Source organism: Prunus mume, linkage group LG7 (assembly GCF_029339155.1).
Source record: "Prunus mume cultivar Tortuosa linkage group LG7, ASM2933915v1, whole genome shotgun sequence".
NCBI classification, from domain to species: Eukaryota; Viridiplantae; Streptophyta; class Magnoliopsida; order Rosales; family Rosaceae; genus Prunus; species Prunus mume.
This window is the reverse complement of record NC_142704.1, coordinates 9,071,642-9,093,980: the sequence shown is the minus strand read 5'-3', so window position 1 is coordinate 9,093,980 and position 22,339 is coordinate 9,071,642. Positions and strand designations below refer to the sequence as shown.

At 36.6% G+C, this 22,339-nt stretch overlaps 1 protein-coding gene, 1 long non-coding RNA gene and 1 pseudogene across 4 annotated transcripts; all 3 read right to left on the bottom strand.

Annotated features, from left to right (window-relative positions):
• Nucleotides 1-4,097: 4,097 nt before the first annotated feature.
• Nucleotides 4,098-7,933, bottom strand: LOC148915431 (uncharacterized). Of its 2 annotated transcripts, none has more exons than XR_016122047.1 (2): nt 7,665-7,933; nt 4,098-4,291 (listed from the first exon to the last, which is right to left on the bottom strand). It is a non-coding gene; the product is annotated as an uncharacterized LOC148915431 (long non-coding RNA). The 2 variants fall into 2 exon arrangements; XR_016122048.1 differs by lacking the exon at nt 4,098-4,291 and adding an exon at nt 7,110-7,396.
• A 126-nt stretch (nt 7,934-8,059) lies between these two features.
• Nucleotides 8,060-18,438, bottom strand: LOC103338604 (ATP-dependent helicase hrq1-like; annotated as a pseudogene). The gene is made up of 20 exons (XR_016122273.1): nt 18,136-18,438; nt 16,278-18,057; nt 15,487-15,555; nt 15,347-15,426; nt 15,031-15,125; nt 14,863-14,930; nt 14,069-14,334; nt 13,453-13,560; nt 13,236-13,312; nt 12,660-12,796; nt 12,381-12,540; nt 12,103-12,278; nt 11,906-11,929; nt 10,524-10,616; nt 10,213-10,368; nt 9,960-10,127; nt 9,185-9,300; nt 8,880-8,952; nt 8,508-8,603; nt 8,060-8,456 (listed from the first exon to the last, which is right to left on the bottom strand). The product of XR_016122273.1 is annotated as an ATP-dependent helicase hrq1-like (transcript).
• An 845-nt stretch (nt 18,439-19,283) lies between these two features.
• LOC103338587 (isoaspartyl peptidase/L-asparaginase 1-like) lies at nt 19,284-20,792 on the bottom strand. The gene is given in 5 exon segments (XM_089055639.1): nt 19,284-19,600; nt 19,602-19,849; nt 19,980-20,066; nt 20,168-20,398; nt 20,564-20,792. Coding segments are annotated over 5 exon segments (963 nt in total). The 5' UTR covers nt 20,726-20,792; the 3' UTR covers nt 19,284-19,365.
• Nucleotides 20,793-22,339: the final 1,547 nt, after the last annotated feature.

Sequence of the window (22,339 nt, the reverse complement as noted above, 5' to 3'; positions counted from 1 at the left end):
AAAATTAAAAAACCTCGTATAGCCGTCCGGCTGTACTATTTTTTTTAAAAAATACCCCGTATAGCCGAGCGGCTATACTATATATTAAAAATTAATTTTAAAAAAAGGCGACACCGCCTAGTCTCGTGTCAAAAAAATATAGCCATGCGGCTATACATAAAAATTAAAGAAGGCGTATAGCCGAGCGGCGACACTATTTTTTTTATTTAAAAAAAAGGGGACCCGCTAGCACCTCTTAGCGATTGGGCTCCTACGTGTCAAAAATAGCATTTAAAAAAGAAATTAAGAAAAAAGGACCCTCCTAATTGCATTAATTTATACTTTATAAATACTAGCCCCTTGGCACATACTCACACATGTGCCAATTGGTTTTCTTTTTTCTTTTTTCTTTTATCTTTAGTATTAAGAAAAGATAACATGGATAGTTATATTCCATAAAAGTAGAACTTATTATCTAATTTTGTTTTTAATTTTAATTTTTTTAATATGAAAAAAATGTGAATTTACCATATTATCCTCATTTAATTAATAATTTCAATTCTTAATTTTTGAATTAACCAGGGCATTTTCTAGTATTTTGAATGTTTCATCATTCTCTGTCTTTTACTTTTTATATATATATATATTAATTTGTTATTTTCAACATATCCAAAGGAGATATTGAAGAGATAAATTTCTCAATAAATCAATCTGAGAGTTCAATTTTTTTTCTTTTTTTTGGTGTGGGAATGGTTTATATGAATTTTTCTTTTTCTTTTTCTTTTACTCAATGTTGATGAGAATTTGAATGTAGGATTTCTTCCAACGTTAGCACGAGAAATATCTATACTAATAATTTTTTTTTTTAATATATAAGTTATAGTCTCGACTATAAGAGGAGAGAATGGGGGTTCATATATACTACCAAGGTGATATGAGGATTCGAATTTGAAACCACAAGTCAATACGCTTTTCCTCTATTTGTAAACCACAATTACAAAGACTATAATATCATAAATTTGAACTAGGGGTGTAAATTGGATTGGAAAATCCGATTCCGGTCTGAAATTTTCCAAAAAAATCCGATTTTGATACCTCCGATATCCGAAAATGCCGAAATCCGATTTTCTCGATAAAATTCAAATCGGAATCAAGAATGTATCTGTAAATTCTGAAAATTCCGAAATTCTAATCCGAAAAATTTTTGAATTACTCCAAACTCATTCCGATCCGATTTTACCTATTTTTTCTAGAAAATTCTGAAATTTTAATTATAATTATATTGTTTTTTGTTTATAGGTCTTATATGTGTTTTATTTCAGTACTCATATATTCATATGTTAAACATAGGAGTATATTAATTTAAGACTATTGGAAAAAGAAAAAAAAAATTTGTTTTTCTCTAAAAAAATGTATAATTTTTTTCCAATAGATTAATTTTAACATTAGAAGTATATTAATTTAAGACTATTGGCAAAAAATATAGTCTTGTTTGGGTCAAACGTGTAAAATTAAATGACATGGTTCAAAGAGTAATAATTCCATGGTCACATAATAAGGGTAAATGTCATGGTCACACACTAGATTAATAGTTGATCCAATAAAATTGATCATGGTTCAAAGGGTAACATTAAATCATACACTAGATTAATAGTTGATCCAATAAAATTGATAATGGTTCAAAAGGTTACAATTCCGTGGTCACACACTGAAGGTAAATGTCATGATCACACACTAGATTAAGAGTTGATCCAATCAAATTGATAATGGTTCAAAGGGTAACAATTCCATGGTCACACACAAGGTAAATGTCATAATCACACATTGGATTAATAGTTGATCCAATAAAATTGATCATGGTTCAAAGGATAAAATTAAATTCCATGGTCACACACTAAGGTTAAAATTAAATGCCAATTTCATGATGAGGGGTGCAAGTTATATTAAAATATTAACATCAATTATGATAAAATTAATTTAACTTGCGACATATGTGATTAAATTATATGTGTGTATATCTATATATATATGGAGAAATATACAATAAATTTATAATAAATTTATAACAATAGTGTTTAATATTATAATATCCTTCAAACAAAACCAAAAATGAAAAAATCATCCACAAGTGGTATTTTCGAACCCAAGGCCTCTCACTTGCAATTCTGCTAACGGACCACCATAGCTAGAATTGTCCTTGTGTAATACATGTCAACTAAATATATTTAATCACTAATTTGAGGAGTTTGAAAAATATTTAAAAAATCTTAGGGTGAAACCCTAATTTATATTTGTTTTCCTTTCTTTCTTTTCTCTAGCCTCCCCATTCTTTTTCCTCTTCCTCCATTCAGACGTTTATGTCACATCCCGGGATCGGCTCCGCCGTAGCACGATATTGTCCGCTTTGGGCCCTCCTCTCTGCCCTCACGGTTTTATTTTTGGGAGCTCACGAGCAACTTCCCAATGGGTCACCTATCCTGGGATTGCTCTAGCCCCCAACTCGCTTAACCGGAGTTCCCATGACTCGAAGCAGTGAGCTCCCAAAAGGCCTAGTGCTAGATGGATGCGAGCATGTACATATAAGGTGACATCACCTCCTCTTCGTTGGTCGATATGGTCCGTAGCACGATATTGTCCGTTTTGGACCTCTCCTCTTTGCCCTCACGGTTTTGTTTCTAGGAGCTCAACGAGCAACTTCCCAGTAGGTTACCCATCCTAAGATTGCTCTAGCCCCCAACTTGCTTAACTTCGGAGTTCTCATAACTCCGAAGCCGTGAACTCCCAAAAGGCCTCGTGCTAGATAGATGCGGTCATGTACATATAAAGGACATCACCCCCTCTTCGTTGGTTGATGTGAGATGTTACAGTTTATTCTCACTTCTCATCTCTCCATTCCCTACCATTCTCATTCCTTATTCTTTTCCTTCTCTTCTCTCTCTCTCTCTCTCTCTCTCTCTCTCTCTTTGTGACTGTTTATACCTATATCTGACCAAGCAACTAAAAGCAAATCTAAGCAAGGCAAAGAGTCTCACATGGGAATATTACAAGATGTGTAGACTCCTCCTCATCTATAAAAGTAGACCATTCTCCACTTAGGAAAGGATCCTGGGGTTGGGCTTGATCTTTAGTCATGACCTTTCCTTTCTTACATTTATATTTGGGTCTAACCTCATGTACAAATATAAATACACAATATTATAATAATGAGAATATACTTCTCCGTGGACATAGCCCATTAATTAAGGGTGAACCACGTATATCTTGTCTTCTGTATGTTTATCGCTTGCTCAAATCCTCACATACTTAGTGAAGGTCCTCACCTTCACCTGTCATCCATCACACCTCATCACGAAGTTGGGCTCAAAAGTGCCGAACCATTTTTGAGCGTCAACAGTGACTATATTTCCTCTTCTTCGCGGCAATAATATAGATAGACACCATTTATTGGAAAACTAAATGACAATACTGATGGAATACCACTACAAGTATGCACCAAAGTTTCTACAAGTCTTCCTGTCAAAATTGCTTTTGACTATGACCTTCGAAATTCTTCTAACAACTCTGAAAAGATTTAATTTCTGAAAGTTTTGACTTCACTGAAAATTCCGCATCGAAATGGTGTTATTCTAACAACTCTGAAATTTCGGAATCGGCATCGGAAATGAATATGACTTCGAAAATTTTTGGATTGGAATTCAGAACTCCTATTTCCGATCCGTTCCGGCCGAAGAACAACCCTAATGAGAATCGTACGGATTAGATCCTTAGAAACTAAATACTAATTATTATAAAATATAAAATATAAAAAAACCCCCATAACAGTTAAATAAATGGAACTTTAGTAATATACCAAAAATAGGATCTGAAATAAAAAAAATAAAAAAAAACCCTATATGGAATAGACTTTAGAAACACCCAAAGACCATTTACTATCTAAAAAATGAGTGTTGAAGTTCCTATAAATTACATCTCAGTCATTAATTAACTTAAAACAATTCCAATATAAAAAACTCAAAAAACCCAAAATAAGCCCAGCAAGCTAAAGTACATTGTTAATATCATGTCATAAAAGTGTATTATTAATACCAATGTCATAGAAGTGTATTGTTAATACTATGTCATAGAAATACATTGTTAATATCATGTCATAGAAGTACAATATTAATATCATTTCATAGAAAAACATTGTTAATACCATTTCATACAAAAAACTCAAAAAAAACCGAAAAAAGCCCAGCAAGATATCCGATATCCTTTGCAAAAACCACCTCCAATTGTCCATAGTTTCACCTGAAGCAATTGCAAAGGCCATCTACAAGAAGGAAAAAAAAAAGTACACACTGTGTCATATAACTATTTTCCTAGTGAAAATCACATTATGCATATCATAAACATTAAGTGCACACCTATATGAGCAAAATATAGGGCATGCTTTGTTACTGAAAATCTGTTAATACTATGTCATAGAAATCAACTCAATTGCAGGGTATAAACAGTAAAACAACTGTTCATACAACTTACTGGAAGCTAACTGTAACAGTGCAAAGGGTTTAGTAAAAATCAGATTTTTTTAGATTCCGCCGTCAATCGGTGAACGGTGAGATTTCTTCTCCATTTCTGTGCTGATTTTGGGTTAGGTTTAGATCGAATTTGAAGTTTGAATTTGAAACCTAGGTTTTGGCCGGTTTTCAATGTGAAATTATAGTTGAAAAAGTTGCTCCATTCTTCTTGAGTAGTATCTAGGATTGGAAGGGTGAGCGTTGGTGTGGAGATTTTCCGTCGCCGGAAATTTCTCTCATGAAGTTGTTTTTCATCCTGATGAGATCCTTAGGTTGTCACGAGTCGTAGGATTTTGCGGATCTCAATTTGGATATCGTTTGACTATCGAACGGATTTCGCATATTGTGCGTTATCCGGTTCGATAAGTTCTGACCGTTGGATTGTTTCCAAATTGAAATATGTTGATCTAGGTACTCTTAGAAACCTATAGGAACGGATCGTGAATCGGAGCCCGGATGTTCGATTCAATAATTTGAAGTTTAGAAATCGCGAAGCGAGACCTTAGGATATTCCTTTGGACGTGAGCGCACCGGGAACTTGGGGATTTAAGTATTTCCTTTCGTGAATTTCCGTTTTGGAAGTACGTGATGTTAATCAAGGAATTGTATCTTGGATTAGGTACTTCGGTTGATCACTTCACGGGGCCGGGTAGCTTGGGATTACTTGTGGGTGGACTTTGTTTTTAAGCATATGCATGGTTTTATTGATGAAAGCTTTGTGCATATATTTTAAATGGTGATGTTGATTTAATAAGCATTTGATTGATGGATTTGAATATTCTTATATATCTTGGCTATATATTTTGAGTATGGATATATATATATATGTGAGTATGATGATTATGTTGATATGGATTTTGGGATGGCTATCTATATTGTCTATGTATAGAGTATGAGAGGTTGTTGTGGTGAGATTGTGGAAAGATGTGAATTTGAGGGATTGGTTGTGAGATGTATGAGTATGGTAGGTGAGTACCATTCCCTAGTTACTAGGCTTCCCACACATGGGGTGGGAAGACCATGAGGGTCTCACAATGTGTTGGCGGTGCGGTGTGTGAGACACATATGGGAAGAGTATGTTTGTTGCTTGAGTATCATTAGGACTTGATATGAGATTTGTGAGCTACACAGCAGCGTGTGAGCTATGAAGTCCCGGTTGGACTACTCATCCACGCAGTTAGTGTTGCTAACAATCCCAGTTGGATTGTCTCCCCGGTACATTAGTATGGAGAGAAGTATATATTATACTAAAGTCCTAGCTATGTATATATATATATTTATATATGGGTATTTACGGGTTGATGAGAGTTGCATATATTTGGGAAATGAGTGGTGGATTTGAGTTGTGGAGTTGTTTTGAACTTTGGGATTTTGTGTTTGAGTTTTGGTTTCTGAATTGTGAAATTGCATGCTAGAGCATTATTTTTACATGGTGGGGTTACTATGTTGATTTAAAGTGAAACTTTATTTCATCCACTCACATATTTCTGTTTTTAGTTGCTTTTGGAGGCATTCGAGCAATTACGAGCTACTCTGTATAAATTCTTTCTACTCCCTGTTTGTTGTAAACAAAAATATCGCCCATGTTTAGTTGCTACTTGAGGCCGGAGGCCATTTTATATTAGTTGGTTGTATGTTAAAAGCATGTTTTGGGATTTATATTGATGTAAATTATGCAGTTGATTATTGTTGGGTTTGAGCTTTTTACAGAGACTCAAAATTTTGGTAGGATGTCTTGGGTTTTAGTAAGTGCATCAGTGTGATGTCGGCACCAAGGCGGGATCCGCCTCGGGATCAAATTCGGGTCTGTCACTAACAACTATATTTCATTTGCATAATAGGTACGATAAAAATGTACAACTGCAAAAACCCCATGTTCATAAACCAGCAACCTTGAAAAACATAACGGAAAACACAACCTTTTGGAACAACCCTAGGAACCCGAAGCAAAGACCCCATGTTCGTAAAGCAGCAACCTTGAAATACAACTGAAATTGAAAGAACTAGTGTTGTAGGTGAACTGGTTTGGCAACAAGTTGTTGCCAAAACTACCATGACAGAAACAAACAATATTAGCTGCAGCAGCCAATGCCTTGATTTTCTTTTCATTTTTTGCCACTGGTAAAAAATATTAAATGTCTTCTTCCTTACTAACTAATGGCAACAATCTTTATACTGAGCAAACCCCTTTGCAGTTTCCATGGATATGGTTACTAATTAAGATTAGTAAATTTGATGTGACACAAAAGCAAATGGATATTGCTGGCTAGAAAACCGAGCACAGCAAGAGACAAACAAAATTTGAAAAGGGAATTTTGCATTCCATTATCAGAACAGAAACCATTCAATCAATACTCCAATTTTCTACCACATCAGATAATCTGTCTGAAATTACTTATGCTTTTTTTTTGTTCTTGTTGGGCATTTTTGGGTTCTTCTGATGCATGCATGCAAATGCTCTCTTTTATAAAACAAATGCTAAGATTTTAACCTTGCCTCCTTTGCTTCAAAGAGTTAGTGTATAGATTATGGGAAAAAAAAAAGGAAAAAAAAAAGAAGAAGATTGGAGAGTGAGAAAGAGAAAACAATTGTTATCAACTGCAAAGAATCTTGAGCATATAATAAAATTGCTCAGAAAGTGGTCCAATTTTCTGTACAAGCTATTGCTCTCTCTGTCTCCCTATGATATTCTTAAGCCTAAAATAATTTAAGAAAAAAGTTTATTTTGCACCTCAATTGCACAAGCCAACAGCTACTGTTAAATTTGCTTCCTCTTAGATTGTCTCGCTTGAAGTTCTCATATTAACATTATTACAGAAAACATATGCTACTAGCATTCCAACAACCCTGAATAGAGTCTGAAACAAACATACCAAGCATACCGTCAGAGTCAAATGGTAACCTATCGCTAAAAATTCCCAAAACTCCCTGCAATACCTATATCAACATATTCATACTAACAATGGGAGTAATTTTTGGTCTTGGACCACGGCCAAAAAATGGCCGGAGCAATCCGAAACATTGCCAAAGCCGTCGGTCAAACTAGGGTGTATTGATTAATTTCCAAAACTCCAAAATCTATCCTAACCACATACATAAACACGAAAAGTAGATGAAGTTTCATACCTCGATCGACAGAAACAACAGCCGGAGTCGCCGGAAACAACGTCGGAAAACTCAAAATCCACAAACCTTTATGAGCTCACAACGGCGGCGTGAGTGGCTGGGCTTTAGCCCAGACTTGATCGTCGGCCCTGGCAGATCCTTTTCCGATCGCTCTCACTGTTGGCCGTGGCCGGAGCACCAAGATCGCTGACGTCGTGCTAATAAGGCGAAGGTCGCAGGTTCAAGACCTGCATAGGCCATTATTTTTTTATTTTAAATTTTTTTCTGTGTTTGTGTTTGGTCGTTGTCATTGAATAAAACCCAAAGTGGGACAAAACAAAACAAGAGAAGCCCGAAGAGGAGAGAACGGAAAAAACAAAAGAAGAAAGGAAGAAAATTACAACAAAAAAAACCTCTGGACAAACCGGCTGAAAGCAAAGTAAGCTCTCAATAGCCTCTGAACTCGGTCAGAATTGTAAAAGGAACACAATTGGTTTAAGATTTGTCATCCCTGAGTTCATATTTACACACAGAATGCCATGATTTAAACGAGCTACCAAAAATATAGAGGCAAAAATAGCCTACTACTTCCTACTAATCACTTCATCTGTTCATCACCACAACGTTTATATTTCTGGAACTTTCTCGTACTCGTACTCGTACTCGTACCACTCTCTGATTCCTGATCACTTAACTTCCTCTTAACTTCACCTGTTAAATCACTTCACTTTAGATCTCAACCTTAATGATCATAATTGCTGACTCCTTGTGCAAACCCTCATTATACTCCTTAATGCAAAATGTTTCCAGTTACTTCATGTTGAGCGAGAGAGATAAAGCAAATATAAATAATGAGAGACAGACTTGAAGACAATTAGGGCAGCCTCCATGTTCTGAGCAGCGGCAAGATGTAAGAAGTTCCAAAGCAGCAATTAAGAGCTCCATGAAAATCGGCTGAACCTGTTACATGTCCCAATATATTCATTTCAACAGAGAGTCAACATGGATATTGCTGTCCTGAGGTCCGAATCCTCTTCGGAAACCAAACCAGGGCATCAAAGTGAAACCATTATCAGATATATTAAAGGGCCGCTTAGCATCCTATAGGTTTCCTCATATGGTAGAACATAGAGTAATCAAAGATCACAGCATTAAGAAGATGACCTTTTTGTAAAAGGTGAAAATAAATAAAACCAAGCTTTTCTTCAGCAAATGTAATGATACTTCAGTTTTCACCTGTACAGAGACACCACTTCCTCCGGGATGCCGGTCATATAATAGAATCCTTTCTGATAAGTTGCATATTTGTCTGCATGCCAAAACATCATAATGCAGTCAGTCGCACACAACCATTGGAATCATTACAAACATGCTTCAAATTCTTAAGAGAATCCGACTAGGGAGGGAGCGAGTAAATGAAAATGTAAACCATGCATGCAATGCAATACACCGGCTTTGAAAAATGCAACCGCACAAATCTACTGAAAAATGCAAAGCTGAGGGAGACTTGTATATGAAAATCACAAGTATAAGGGACTCACAAAGGCACAACGTTTAGAACAACATGTGATGCAGCATGCAGCCCTGCTTGGAAATTAAGGTCTTTCATAATTACAGCTTCTTTTACTGATTGTGGAACCGGAACCCAAACTGCCAGCTTTGATGAAAAGATGAAACAGATTATATAGACAAAAAGAGAAGACAAACAACAATTCAAGGTTAATCATAGAACCAACCAATGACAATCTAGGTTGCGCGGACACCCCAATATTCTGGGGCATGCAATGTCCGACCTACAAACAGACACGAGATGCAATGGATACAGCACAATACGTGTCCATTGAGGAGACACATTTGACACAGCGGAGACATGGGAAGGACGCAGTCAGGACACATTTGGAAGGGGCTGGGAGAGGAGGAGGGCTCAGTCCATTACTTTTTCTTTCTTTTCTCTTTTACTCTTCTAGCTACCTTTGTGACCTCGAAATTTGAAATGGGTTTGTACTTTATAGATTAAAAATTGTAGTGCACGGTATGTAGGGTTACTTGGGAATTTGAATGGGTTGAGTTCAGGTTCAGATTGCTGAAATTGCAAGGTTGCGTAGGGCATTTGAATGGGTACGGCTGTTTGAATGGGTTGATGAGCTGATTTGTTAATTATAATAATATATTATTATAATTTCCATGTCATTACTGTATCAATGTCCTTGTATATTACTGTATCAATGTCCTAGTTTTTGGAAATGTGCTTTGTCCTCATGTCGTTCCGTATTGGGTTCCGTGTCTCTGATGATGTTAATATGTACTCTGATTTACCTGTGACTCATAAGAATATTTAGGAAGAACATGGTCAACTGTTTCCATTATCTCATTGGTTCCTCTAGATACACAATGGTACCCTAACCATGTAGCTGTTACTCTGCAAGGATCTCCTCGGGCTGGTGTTCTTGAGAACTGGATGTTGGAGAGCTGAGGCCGATAAGCCTACAACAGAAAATTAACTCATGCAAGTTACGGAAATGCATTGAGGAAAAGGCATTGCATGCAAAAGTTTAAGAATCTGACATACATATTTACTGCCGATGACATGAATATCTGTGTAATCACGGATTTTTGTGTAATACTTCAAATCAGCCACGTAGCACGAAGCAATCTTACGTGATAAATCTAAGCTTGTGACCAGATATGTCTTTCCTTGGTTCATATAAACAGCACCTTCATATACCTGGATTAAACGTATGAGGATAAAATGATCTAAAGTAAATTCATAAAGAGATAAATGGGGAAAAAAAAACTCCAAACAATAGTGTACAAAGTATTTTATAGGTTTCCAACAAGGTAAGGTAGAAAATGTATTATAGATGTGCATTAGAATTTTACCTGAAAAAAAGCCCTGCTTTCCTCAATCTCTTCAAGGATTTCTTTCTTTTGCTGGTCTATAACTTTGTATCTCTCAGTTTCTATTGATCGTATTGTTAGATAAAAAGTGTAATAAAGAAATTAAAAATTCACCCAACATAATCTCACTCTTATTTATAAATAAGAGTTTTTATTTTTTAATTGAGTACGACCCATTCAAGATAAAAATATCTCTTAATTATAATCTGTTTGAAAAGAGAAAACCCTTTGATTCCAATATGAAGAACGAAATAAATAATGGAATTTGATTTGATGTTACGGCTGCATCTAGAGAACCCTAGACTGCCTACATACCCCATTTTGGGGATCAAGCCTTTTGTAGTTCTCAGGTAATTTGATTGGACTTTCAAGGAATGAATGACCCCTTCAAAGAATTTGTGATATGAGAAATATTTTATGGCAGTTGGATGAATGTGGTTGGACCAGGGATTCAAATTGATTTTGTGGTTGGAAAAGTGGCAAATTTGGTTAAGGGACACCAGGGATTCTGTTTGGACTTGTGGTTGTATTTGGATTGAATTTCCATATTGCCTACGTATCCTTTGCGGAATCAAAGCGGACGTAGTTCAGACTATTTGGTTGGACTTTCAAAGAATAAAAGACCCTTCGAAAGAATTTGTATGTTTGAGATATTTGAATTTGATCTCATTGAAATTTGCAGGGTAAATGACCCATGAGAAAATTTGGAATGGTTTTGTACCATTTTTTTATTGTCTGTCCAAAGAAAATTCACAGGCATTTTAATGAGCCTATTAATTTACTCACATATGGTTTTGAGGATTAAAAATTAATCCATTAACCACATAATTTATTTGGACCACGACTACCCAGTAAATATTTTGGGCTTTTGAGAGTTTAATGGGTAATTTATTTTGTCAACCCATCAATTTATTTTCGGGCCTTTATATTTCCATTAGTTGGCCCATAAACAAAGAGTCCACGGAGAGCCAGCTGCCAATTGAAACCAAAACCAATACGAAGCTTTGAATTTGGGAAACCAAAACCAAAGAGAAGTCAAAACAAGGTTGGTCTTTTCCTTGGCTCCCTTCTGTCAGAGTTAGACCATGTAGTCTATTAAACTAGTAATTGAAAGCCATGGAATTTAAAGAGGCCGCGTCTGTTTATACAGAGCTTGTTTTGCTACTTTTTTTGGTTTTTTGTGCTTTTCTTCTTTCTTCTTGCGAGCTTTCTCCCTAAGCTCTTGTTGTTTGGCTTTTAATTGCTCTGATGCGAGAGAAGGTTTTGGAGCCTCAACTTTGGTGTTGACTAGTACTGATGGCATTGATTTGTTGACTAGTACTGATGGCATTATGTTTGGATTATTTTTTTATTTCAACACGTATACTAACTGAATGTGAGGGCATTTTCTACAACAAAAAATATATTTCACACAAAAAGATTATGTTAGAAACCAAAAGGTCGTGGTTGTTCAAAATATACAGAATCCTGAACAGAGCAAACAACGGCATGCTGCAAGAGAAAAAATTATAAACCAAAGAACAGTAGGATTAAACTCAGACAATGCGAAGAAATAATGTACCTCGCGCCCAATATAGTTAGAAAATTTAGCAGAAGAATTACATAATGAATCATAACTCAAATATCCTCTATTTTTAAGAGACTATGGCACTGTCAACCAGAACCAAAAAACTTCTCGTCATAAGACAAACTCAGTGGATGTTCGTGAGCAGCACAAACCAACTGCTGTGCAAGAACCTACAAGGAATAAGGTATCAAGAAGCATAAAATCAATATTGCCAATCCGCTAGACACAAATTAGACGTGGATAAATGAAAGGAATATAAGAAAATTTAAAACCTGTTGGTTCTTAGCGTCAACATGACAGCACTCAATTGGGCTTCCAAAAAGTTTCTTTGGATATTTCATAAAATATTGATCAAGAGGCCCTTCAAAAGCAACATACACAGCAAGAGAAGGTCTATCTCTCCTCCCGGCTCTGCCAGCTTGTTGCCACAAGCTTCAGACATGCATAGAAGAGGAGGAAAAAAATAACATAAAACAACAAATATACTCAATTAAAACAATTTGAGCAATAAGTTAAAGCACTGGTGGGAACAGGATTAACTGGAAGCCTACCTAGAAATACTACCAGGAAAACCTAAATGAAGAGTTACATCAATGTGTCCAACATCAATACCCAGTTCAAGGGCATTTGTTGCAGCAATACCACAAAGCTTTCCATCAAAAAAATCACTCTCTATTCTTCTCCTATTCTGCTCCACCAGTCAAGCAAATGCTGTCAGAAGGCTGTTCAAACTAAACAAGACATTAACAGGATATATACATTGATTGTCAGTAACAAAGTTGCAGAGACTATGAAACAAAAGAAAGTACTATCACATAAATACATCACATACTCTCTTTTACTTTGTATCTTTATTATAAATGGGGTGAGAGAGAGAGACAATAATGTCTATCAGCTTCAATGAGGCATAATAATTTCGAACTTTTAAGTAAACAGAGGAATAATCTAGATAATAGCTGACTCCCCCTATTGATTGCAGTCTATGATTGTGAATAGTGAGAGCATAAAAAACCTAATGGTTCAACAATCTAAATTTCAACCAAAAAGAAGTAACCACTCCAAGGTTCTCTTCCACAAAGACTGCATTTCAAATGACAGAAATAAATGCGGGCAAATAGCTCACTAACCTGAGCAATGTAACCAGCACGATAACGCACGTATAGAGTCTACCAGATGGGGAGCTGTCTGCTCAAGAATTTCACGCCTAGCACAATAATATTTATTCATTTCATCATTTAACTCTCCATAACACCAGATAAATGACAAAAGCCTGAGGCAAAAAATGCCATAAATCATGTCATGTAGAATTGGAGTACTGAACTCCACAAAATCGATGATACTTACGTATAGCACAATACAAGTTCACAAAGCTTGCGTGTTTTGCAGAAAGCAACGCAGCGTAGCCCATGCTGTACCATTTCAGCAAAGAGGCATGAAACATCCAAAATCGGGCTGCAAAGATAATTTCAGCCTCGGTTATTGAGCTTACAAAACAACAAAAAGAAAACTGCAAATTATTTTCCTGGAAAATAATGAAACAGAAATCAAGCACCAGAACTATAAGGCAGTAGGTGTGTATAGCATGGTATGGTCAAACGAAACTTAACACTAGTTCAGTATGGAGTACACTACATGTATTTCTAACAGGAGCTATAAGAGCCTTGTAGTTATTGGTAGAAACCAAGTTAGTCAAACAGCCCTTGTGAAGACAGCTTGGTGGTAAATCACCAACTGCTGAGGGGCCATCATACATGTTCAAGCAATTTCCTGGGAAAAGAAGATGGGTAAAGAAAAGAGAAATTCAAACTGTGGTCTCCAGAGATGAGAAAACCACATCAGAAAAACTTGTCAAGATATTTTTATCGTTAACCTGGATTTAATATGACCTCTAAACCAAAATCATAATTATTAAAACAATATTCTCATTCTCCACTGCTATATACATGTGACAAGCTGTTACCTTGAGCTTTTGAAGTTGGCACTTTCATCAGAAGATTTACCATTTTTCATAATATTATTGGGATTCTTCATCACCCGTAATGATGAAACATCAAGATTTAGAAAACTAACAGATGATTTTATCACAAAGTTATTGGGCACCATAACAGTTACAGCACACCAACAGTTTCTTGATCCACAAAAGGATTCCAAAAGGATGAAGAGCTTTCCAGCAGCAGGACTTCCATCATTCTGAATCAGCTCTAAAGTTGGTAAACTTGCAAGTTCCTGAAGAATTAGAATAGTCATCCTTTTAATTTATATATAATTAGCATCAGAAAAAGAAACCAAGATAATTAACAAATTGATCACTTGTATCAGCAACATAACAATGCAATGCCACCAAGTTACACAAATGCGGGTGTGCGTCACAGAAGTCAACCAGGTTATTTAAATGTCTTCCCAACACCCCAAAACTGGAGCAAGTTGAGCTTCCTTACCAAACACCCACGTCATGTGCTGATACAAAGTGATATAGCAATCAACCAAAAAAAAAAGTTCTAAATAGGGGCAAAGTCAGTGAGTAGACCACCTCCTCCTTGATCTTTTCTTTCACTCACTAAATCAGGCTAATCTAAAATGCATGGCCCTCTATATTCCACAAAAACCATAGCACCGAAAATATTTTTGGTGTTAAAAAAATAAAGATAGATGGGGGGAAGTACCAGATGAAAGTCTTAAAATAAAAACCATGAAAGCCAAAATTTGTAAAACACAACAGAGGATTAATCTGTAATTATAATTAACAAATCTTACCATACAATGGTCGTGAGGATTTGCCGGAGTTGCAGTTGAAAACACAAAAGAAGGATCACTTCCATACACTGCAAATAGAAACAGACAGGTATTGAATTTTCAATTTGAATGGAAGAATCCAATAGTGAACAATCTCATCCTTTGCAAACTCTAAGGGAAAGATCTTACTATGTGAGCAGAGCCGTCAAAGTCTCCTTAAGATAAAAGCAGTATGACAACCAAATGCTCCCTTATAAATATGTGCCTCATCAATGACTACAAACCTAAAGAATTAAATATGAAGTAAATCTCCGTATAATTAATGTAATAAATATACTAATAATAACGACATATTGCTCAAACAACCAGTTCAAATTTATATCATAAGATAAGACACAAAAAGAATTCAAATATAAAAAATGGCATGCAAACACACACACTCACACAACTATTGATGAGTCACCTAGTTTCAGAAACTATACATGACAGTCCCAAGAGACAATACCTAATATTTTCCAAAATCCGCGCAAATCATCTTTGGTGTGGTAGGATTGATACATGCAACATATCTGGATTCGTGATTAGCTGTATTTAAGCAGATAAGCAGATAAAGAAGTCCATCATTCGTGATTAGCTGTATTTAACCTGCCCTTTCGCACCAATGCCTTTTCTAAGATGCTCAACCATCTCCACTGGTAGCAATGAATCTGTACCCTAATGAGACAATATGGTTCAACAAAAGTGTCATTTCTTAAAGCATCCAAAACAGCATTTTAAGGATTACAAGATAGTGATAGTTCCAACGAGGCATAACAAAAAAAATTAACGTTAATTAATCAAGGATCTGACATCACTCTGTTCTCCAGGTAGAAATCCTATATGAGGTGTTACTTGAAATATTAAGGTTATTTATGAGTCAAAACATTTTACATTCACTATCCCATTAGTAGGCGGTTAAAGAACATCATATAATAATTACAGCTCTTTTTCTGCATATGAAGCAACTTCTATTCTACAAGTATGAATGCCAATGGATACTGGGCAAAATAGAATCTCCTCTCCCCTTACTGGATGAAGGCAATACCAGTCATGTGCCAGTAAATTCACTGAGGAATAAACAGAAAAAGTAAAAGGGAACAAGTATGAAGTATCCACAATTCAATATCACCCAGAAACCATGAAAACACAGGGACAGTAATACAAAAGAGTTACTTATGGAAGTTGAGACAAGGAGGCATCATACATCGCACGGCATTGAGATTGATTACATCACTAAAACTTGTCAACTTTTAACAGGTTAATTAGATGCTATTGAATTGATATCACCTCCATTGTCTTTTATCCTTTCTGTAGAGTATGAAGCATGAACTTGCAAATTATGAGAAATAAGCGAAAACACAAAAATGAACTGAATAAAGTTGAGGATGAAGACCTACATGGCATCGATGAGTTCTTGAAGCGGCAGAGTGTTTTCGGTCAAAATAATTTGAAGCTGCAGGGGTTATCCTTGATTGTTTTGCTTCATTTCCTCTTGCAGCAGTGCCACATTCCTTCACAGATATAAGCAAGTCTTCCAAGGAAAAATCCCTGGAAATCTCATTTCCAGTTTTAAATTGCATGCAAATCCAGATCAACTAGAAGTCCACAATGACTATATGTGTAAGAGAAAAATTTGATGCTTGACTGCTTGATTATCGAAGTGTGTTTCAATAAAATTATATTCCTAGTAGCAGTCTGACAAACAAAACTACCCTGCGAGCAATGACAATAAAATGGTTCCACATTGTCGAACGATTCCCATGATTATATTGGATCATCTAGGAATCAAGAGATTATAATCCTACTAGTATGATAAAATTTTGTAAAATCTGGCATTTAAATAAGTGACGAAATGCAAGATTGAGGCAGAGAGATTATATTCATAATCAAGATGCGCATTTTGTTTGCTTGTAAAGTGGAATAGCATTTAAAGAAAAAAAAATTTTAAGGATCAATATATCAGGACGTTTCTGTTAGCCTGAAAGAGATGTAACCACAACAATAAATGCTCATTAGAGAGAGAGAGAGAGAGCATTAGACACACCAATAACCACTCTGAAGGAAGGAAAACTTCTCTTTATATTGCCACTATGAAACTTTGAGATATCTAAGACAAGACTGCTAAAAACTAACATCCCAAAAAAGAAGCTTCTACCAAGCATGTTTGCACAAAGTTATGCCCAAGGGAGAAAGGAAGTAAAAAAAATACCAGGAAGCAGAGGGACAACAGATTTTTCAAGTGTTAGAACTACTACTTTATTGTGAAGAAAACTAACTTCGTACAGAACATGAACCATTTCATGTCACTTATCAGTTCCATAGCCGTAGAGTTCACATCTAAAACTTAGGCAAGGTACTTTTTCATTTCCTCAGAATCCTTCAACACTACCTTAATCTTGCGTCCAAATGTCCTCTTTGCTTCTTTATACAACGAAGTCTCATCTCCTGCACGCCTTTCAATGATCACCTGTTTTATTCCCCAGTTGACAATTTGCACAAAAATTGGCAGTATCTTCTGACTTGCCGCTGGATTCAGTGGGAGAGAAAGAAACGTCTGCAAGTTGAAGATGTCGTTCTTGTGCTCCACCACGACGTCCGCTACCTGCATTATGTCTGGTAAGCCCTTAACGAGATGCTCGTACGCTCTGTTCCAGGTTTTGTCATCTCCGGTGGCCGAAATATTCTCATGCAAGTCAGAAGATTCTGAGGAAATGAAAAAGTACCTTGCCTAAGTTTTAGATGTGAACTCTACGGCTATGGAACTGATAAGTGACATGAAATGGTTCATGTTCTGTACGAAGTTAGTTTTCTTCACAATAAAGTAGTAGTTCTAACACTTGAAAAATCTGTTGTCCCTCTGCTTCCTGGTATTTTTTTTACTTCCTTTCTCCCTTGGGCATAACTTTGTGCGAACATGCTTGGTAGAAGCTTCTTTTTTGGGATGTTAGTTTTTAGCAGTCTTGTCTTAGATATCTCAAAGTTTCATAGTGGCAATATAAAGAGAAGTTTGGTATAATTTTTCTGAACAAAGCCTCAGATCTCTGGTGATCTGATACCTGGATTTCCGAGAGTATATGGAGTTTGGAGAAGTAAGAAGGTTGAGATAGCTGCGCCTGGGTTCAGGAACAGCAAATTCTAGTATCTCCTCAAGTCCGAACTCTGGAATGCCTGAAGTCTCTGAATATTATGGAAACCATATCAGACTCTACTCTATAAAACATGCAGAGAAAATATAGCTAATGACTATTTGCTAACCTGTTTTTACAATCCCGAAGCCACTTGCTTGCATGCGATCCCGACATTTTCCCGAGAAAGTAGAGTTTCTCGGGAAAATTGCAGTGCCTCTAAAAACCGATGAAGAATTAGAACAAGAAACGCTTTGAATCGGACAAAATATCCAGTTATTTAATGGACATGTTACCGAAATTCACTGTGTTGGAGACATTTTCCTGAGAAAGTAGCGTTTCTCAGGAAAGTGGAAGAAAATTGGGCGGATCTGAAAAAGGACGAAAAATGATGAAGAGGCTGATCATCAAAACCGTAAATCAGAAATGCTAGAAAGATAACGAAAGATAAAATAATGAAATAACACTTACCGAGTTGGCAGAAGATCAGAAAAGCTTCGCAGACATTTTCCATTTCCCGAGAAAGTGGATGAAAAATTTGGAAAGGCGGGAAAAAGCAGAGCAAATTCCATGGGTTTCTTCTGACAGTTTGCTGATTTACAGCCAAAATAGCCAGCGCAATTACTTTTATACCCTCTCCAGCCCGGGAAAGCTCAAAAATGTACATACGTCACGTGAAGAAACCGCCTCCAGAAACTAACTAATTAAATTAGTTAATACTATTAAAATACAAATTTAGTTAGATCGGAATAACAAATAAGTTACCTTTTCTTTTCGTACATTATAGATGAGACTATTTTTCTCGCGTGTCCTTACTATGATACTGCTTTTGTTTTACTTATTGGCTGTTTGGTTGCCGAGGAATTGTGGGTAAGGAGGGGAAAACGTTAGAATTTGGATTTTACTGGACGCACGATTTTCTCATTGCTTCTCATATGAGAAAAGTGAATGCTGCAATGATTATAGAAATAAATTCGAAATTTTTTGACCATTTTTGCGTTCCAGCATGTTGTATTTTGTGGTTAGAATTGTGTTACCGTTGATTGGGTTGATGCAGTTTGATCTGTAGAGTATCATGGTGTGAGTGTTCGATTCTAGAAACTTCTTCTCTGTTAGTTGAGAGGTACAAATGATTGTAATGTAGGTTTGAGGTGCATTACTTGGCATGCAATGGATTTTTCCTCTTTAATCTGTGGATGCAATGGTTTGGTGTTCCCTTAATTCATGCATTTGACCAAGTCATGACCATCCAGTCTTTATATGCAGAATAGCAGTAGAAAATGCTGCAATTTCAGTCAACTTTGTTGAAAATATTAATACCACAAAGATATTTAGATAGGGGTTCAAGCAATGCAACAACTCAATTTTGCACAGAAGGCCATATTCCAATCTCTGAATACCCATCCTCAGTAGCGCAAGCTCGAAACATGCCGGTGGTATTGAAAGGCATTGTCACTTCCCCTGTGGCAGATACAGCAACCAAACCTACATTGCCTTTTGGAGTGCCCTCCTCCACAACATAAGCTGCAGCTTCTTTGAGAGAGACACATTTTTTGAACTCCATAACAGCTGCTACATCCCTTGCAACCGTACCGGATTATCGCTTCACCTTTGCCCGTGGCAGAAACTGAACAGAGACTGTTGGCATATGTCCCTGCACCAATGATGGGTGTGTCCCCAATCCGACCAACCATCTTGTTGACTAATCCGCCAGTAGAAGTTGCAGAAGCTAAATTCCCGAGACTATCGACAGCCACGCATCCAACCGTCCCAAGTTTACTATCCCCATCAGCTTCTGGTGTTTCTTTCTTCTCATCTTTGTGAAGGGGTTGTGTATAATCAATCTGTACATTTGGGGCAAAAGTGATCAGTCAGCACAAACAAAGAGTAGCCACTGGTTATGCAACTCTAATGTGTGAGTGTGAGGGAATTCAACTTCCCAACTCACAAGCCAAGATTTAGACAAGAGTGTACCTGCACTCTGTTGGCTTCTTTTGCCTGCTGGAGCCTCTCAACATTCTCTGGGGTAATGAAATGACTTGAATCTACAGTCTCAACACCCTGCAAAATTAGGAAGTCATACAAGAAAATTGAAGATCAAGAAACCCATTACAGGAAAAACCATTTTAAGGCCATGGTAAAATTGGTTGTGAGGCACTAACTTGTTCCCTTGCAAAGGCCTCTGCTCCATCAAATGCAAGATAAATGTGAGGAGTTTTCTCCATGATCAGTCTTGCTAAAGATATGGGATTGACAACAGTGGTGAGCCCAGAAACAGCTCCACATCTCTTGGTTCCATCCATGATGCAAGCTTCCATTTCAACTGTGCCTAGGGTGGTCAAGACAGACCCTTTACCAGCATTAAAATATGGAATGTTCTCTAACTCACGAACCTATGCATTTACTAATAAAATGATCAGACTCACTCATTCCTCATTCATAATATTTCATTGCCAAAAAATTAAATTAAGTTAAATGAAAATGATCCGGTAAAAATAGAGAAGAAAGGTTTTCTTAATCCAGAAATTGAAATTGAGAACAGTTGATAATTTGATTACCATAAGCTCAACGACGTCCAAAGCGGGGGTGTTGGCTTTGAGAGCTTCAACGCCGATGTGGAGGCAGTGGCGGAGGCCGGCCTCGAGAGGCAGGCGGCGCTTCGGCGGCAGGGAGAGAGGGATGTCGCCTGCACCGCCGTGGAGTGCTACTGCCCACCCCATCTCTCTATCTCTCTTCCTTATTGCCTTGGCTGGTGCTGTTCCCGGTTACAGATACTCAGGTGGGTCTCGTTGGGGGCAATTCAAAAGTGCAGGCGCATAAGGACTGGGACTGCCGGCCATTATGGTAAATTGGAAATAACATGCATGATTAAGTTGAGCCATGTAATAGTCAAATAGTGGGTCCAAGTTCCAGACTTCATTTCGTTTGATTAGAGATGCTAATGCCATTATGCCAATGAGATTCATCCAAATGCATCTCTAATCAAACCAAAATAACGTTTAATGGAAAAATCCAAAATAATGTACATTGATAAAATCAAACCCACGCAACGTTTCCACAAACAATAAAAAAATAAAAAAAATAAAAACCAACGTGCGTCTGATGAGATCCCTTTATTTTGCCGATGGTATACGATAAAAAAATTCAATTTGCTACGATCCTAATTTACCAATATATCCTAATTCAACAGTGGAGTAAAGGCTTCAAACGTGTCATTTTCCTTCTTTCCATGATAAACCACATTTGTTGTTGAGTATAGGAGAGGATTGATGTGTACTTACAAAATCAATTATTATGATATTGTATTTAATACATGCGTAATGTGAATATTATCTTTACTCACTTGTTAACTAAAACAAGAGACACATGGTATTGCGTTCAGAAACCTTATGAATTAGTCCATTGAGCTTAATATATATAATAACAAGAATGATACAAGGCTGCTTACACAGATAAAGCTTTGCAAACAAAAGCAAGTCCAAGTAGGTAGCTAGCTGGCAGTAGCTACATGAAGAAAAACTATGAGTGAGAGGTGATTAATTGTCAATTGAAATTTTGGTATGTAGCATACAACTAATACAAGTTCGGCCTAAAATCACTCAAGCAAAAAACAAGAGTAAGTAATTATGAGTGTTTATCTATTCACCGAATTCAATTATTCTCCTTGAAATATCGATTGTGAAAGAAATTGTTATTTATTCAAATGGTTCTTAAATTTATACCCGAATTGCATTTTAGTTTCTCAACTAAATTATTTGTTCAAATAGTCCACAAACTCTTTATTAATCGACGAATTGGTCATATTGTTACATTTTGTGTTAAATTTAGTCATGTGAGTAATAAATGCTACATTTTTGGGGGTCAATAAGACTTTTGATAGCTAAAAAATATATATATATATATACACGATTAAAATTAATATAAACTTATCTTTATTTTGTAAATTAATTGAAAATTATAAATGAATAAGACAACAACAACAAAAAGTAACCCAAAAAAAACAAAAAAACCTAGCCCACCAAACCCCTCTCTCCCAGCCTCTTTCTCTCTTTGTCCCTCTCTTCATCTCTCTTCCCTTCGCCTTTTGTTTCCTAAATAGAAAGAGGGGCTGCGGATGTGCCTACAGGGGTCTAGGTTTGTTTAAAGAGAGAAAGGGGGAAGAGAGAGATAGAGGGAGAGAGGAGGTGGGGACAGGGAGGGAAGAGTAGAAAGGGCGGGGTGCGGGGAGGAGAAGATGGGGTGCTGGGGCAATGGTTATCGAGCTTGGGGCTATGAGGTGGAAGAGGGAGAAAGGTTTTTTTCTTTTGATTTTAAGTTTTAAATTTATTTTTTAT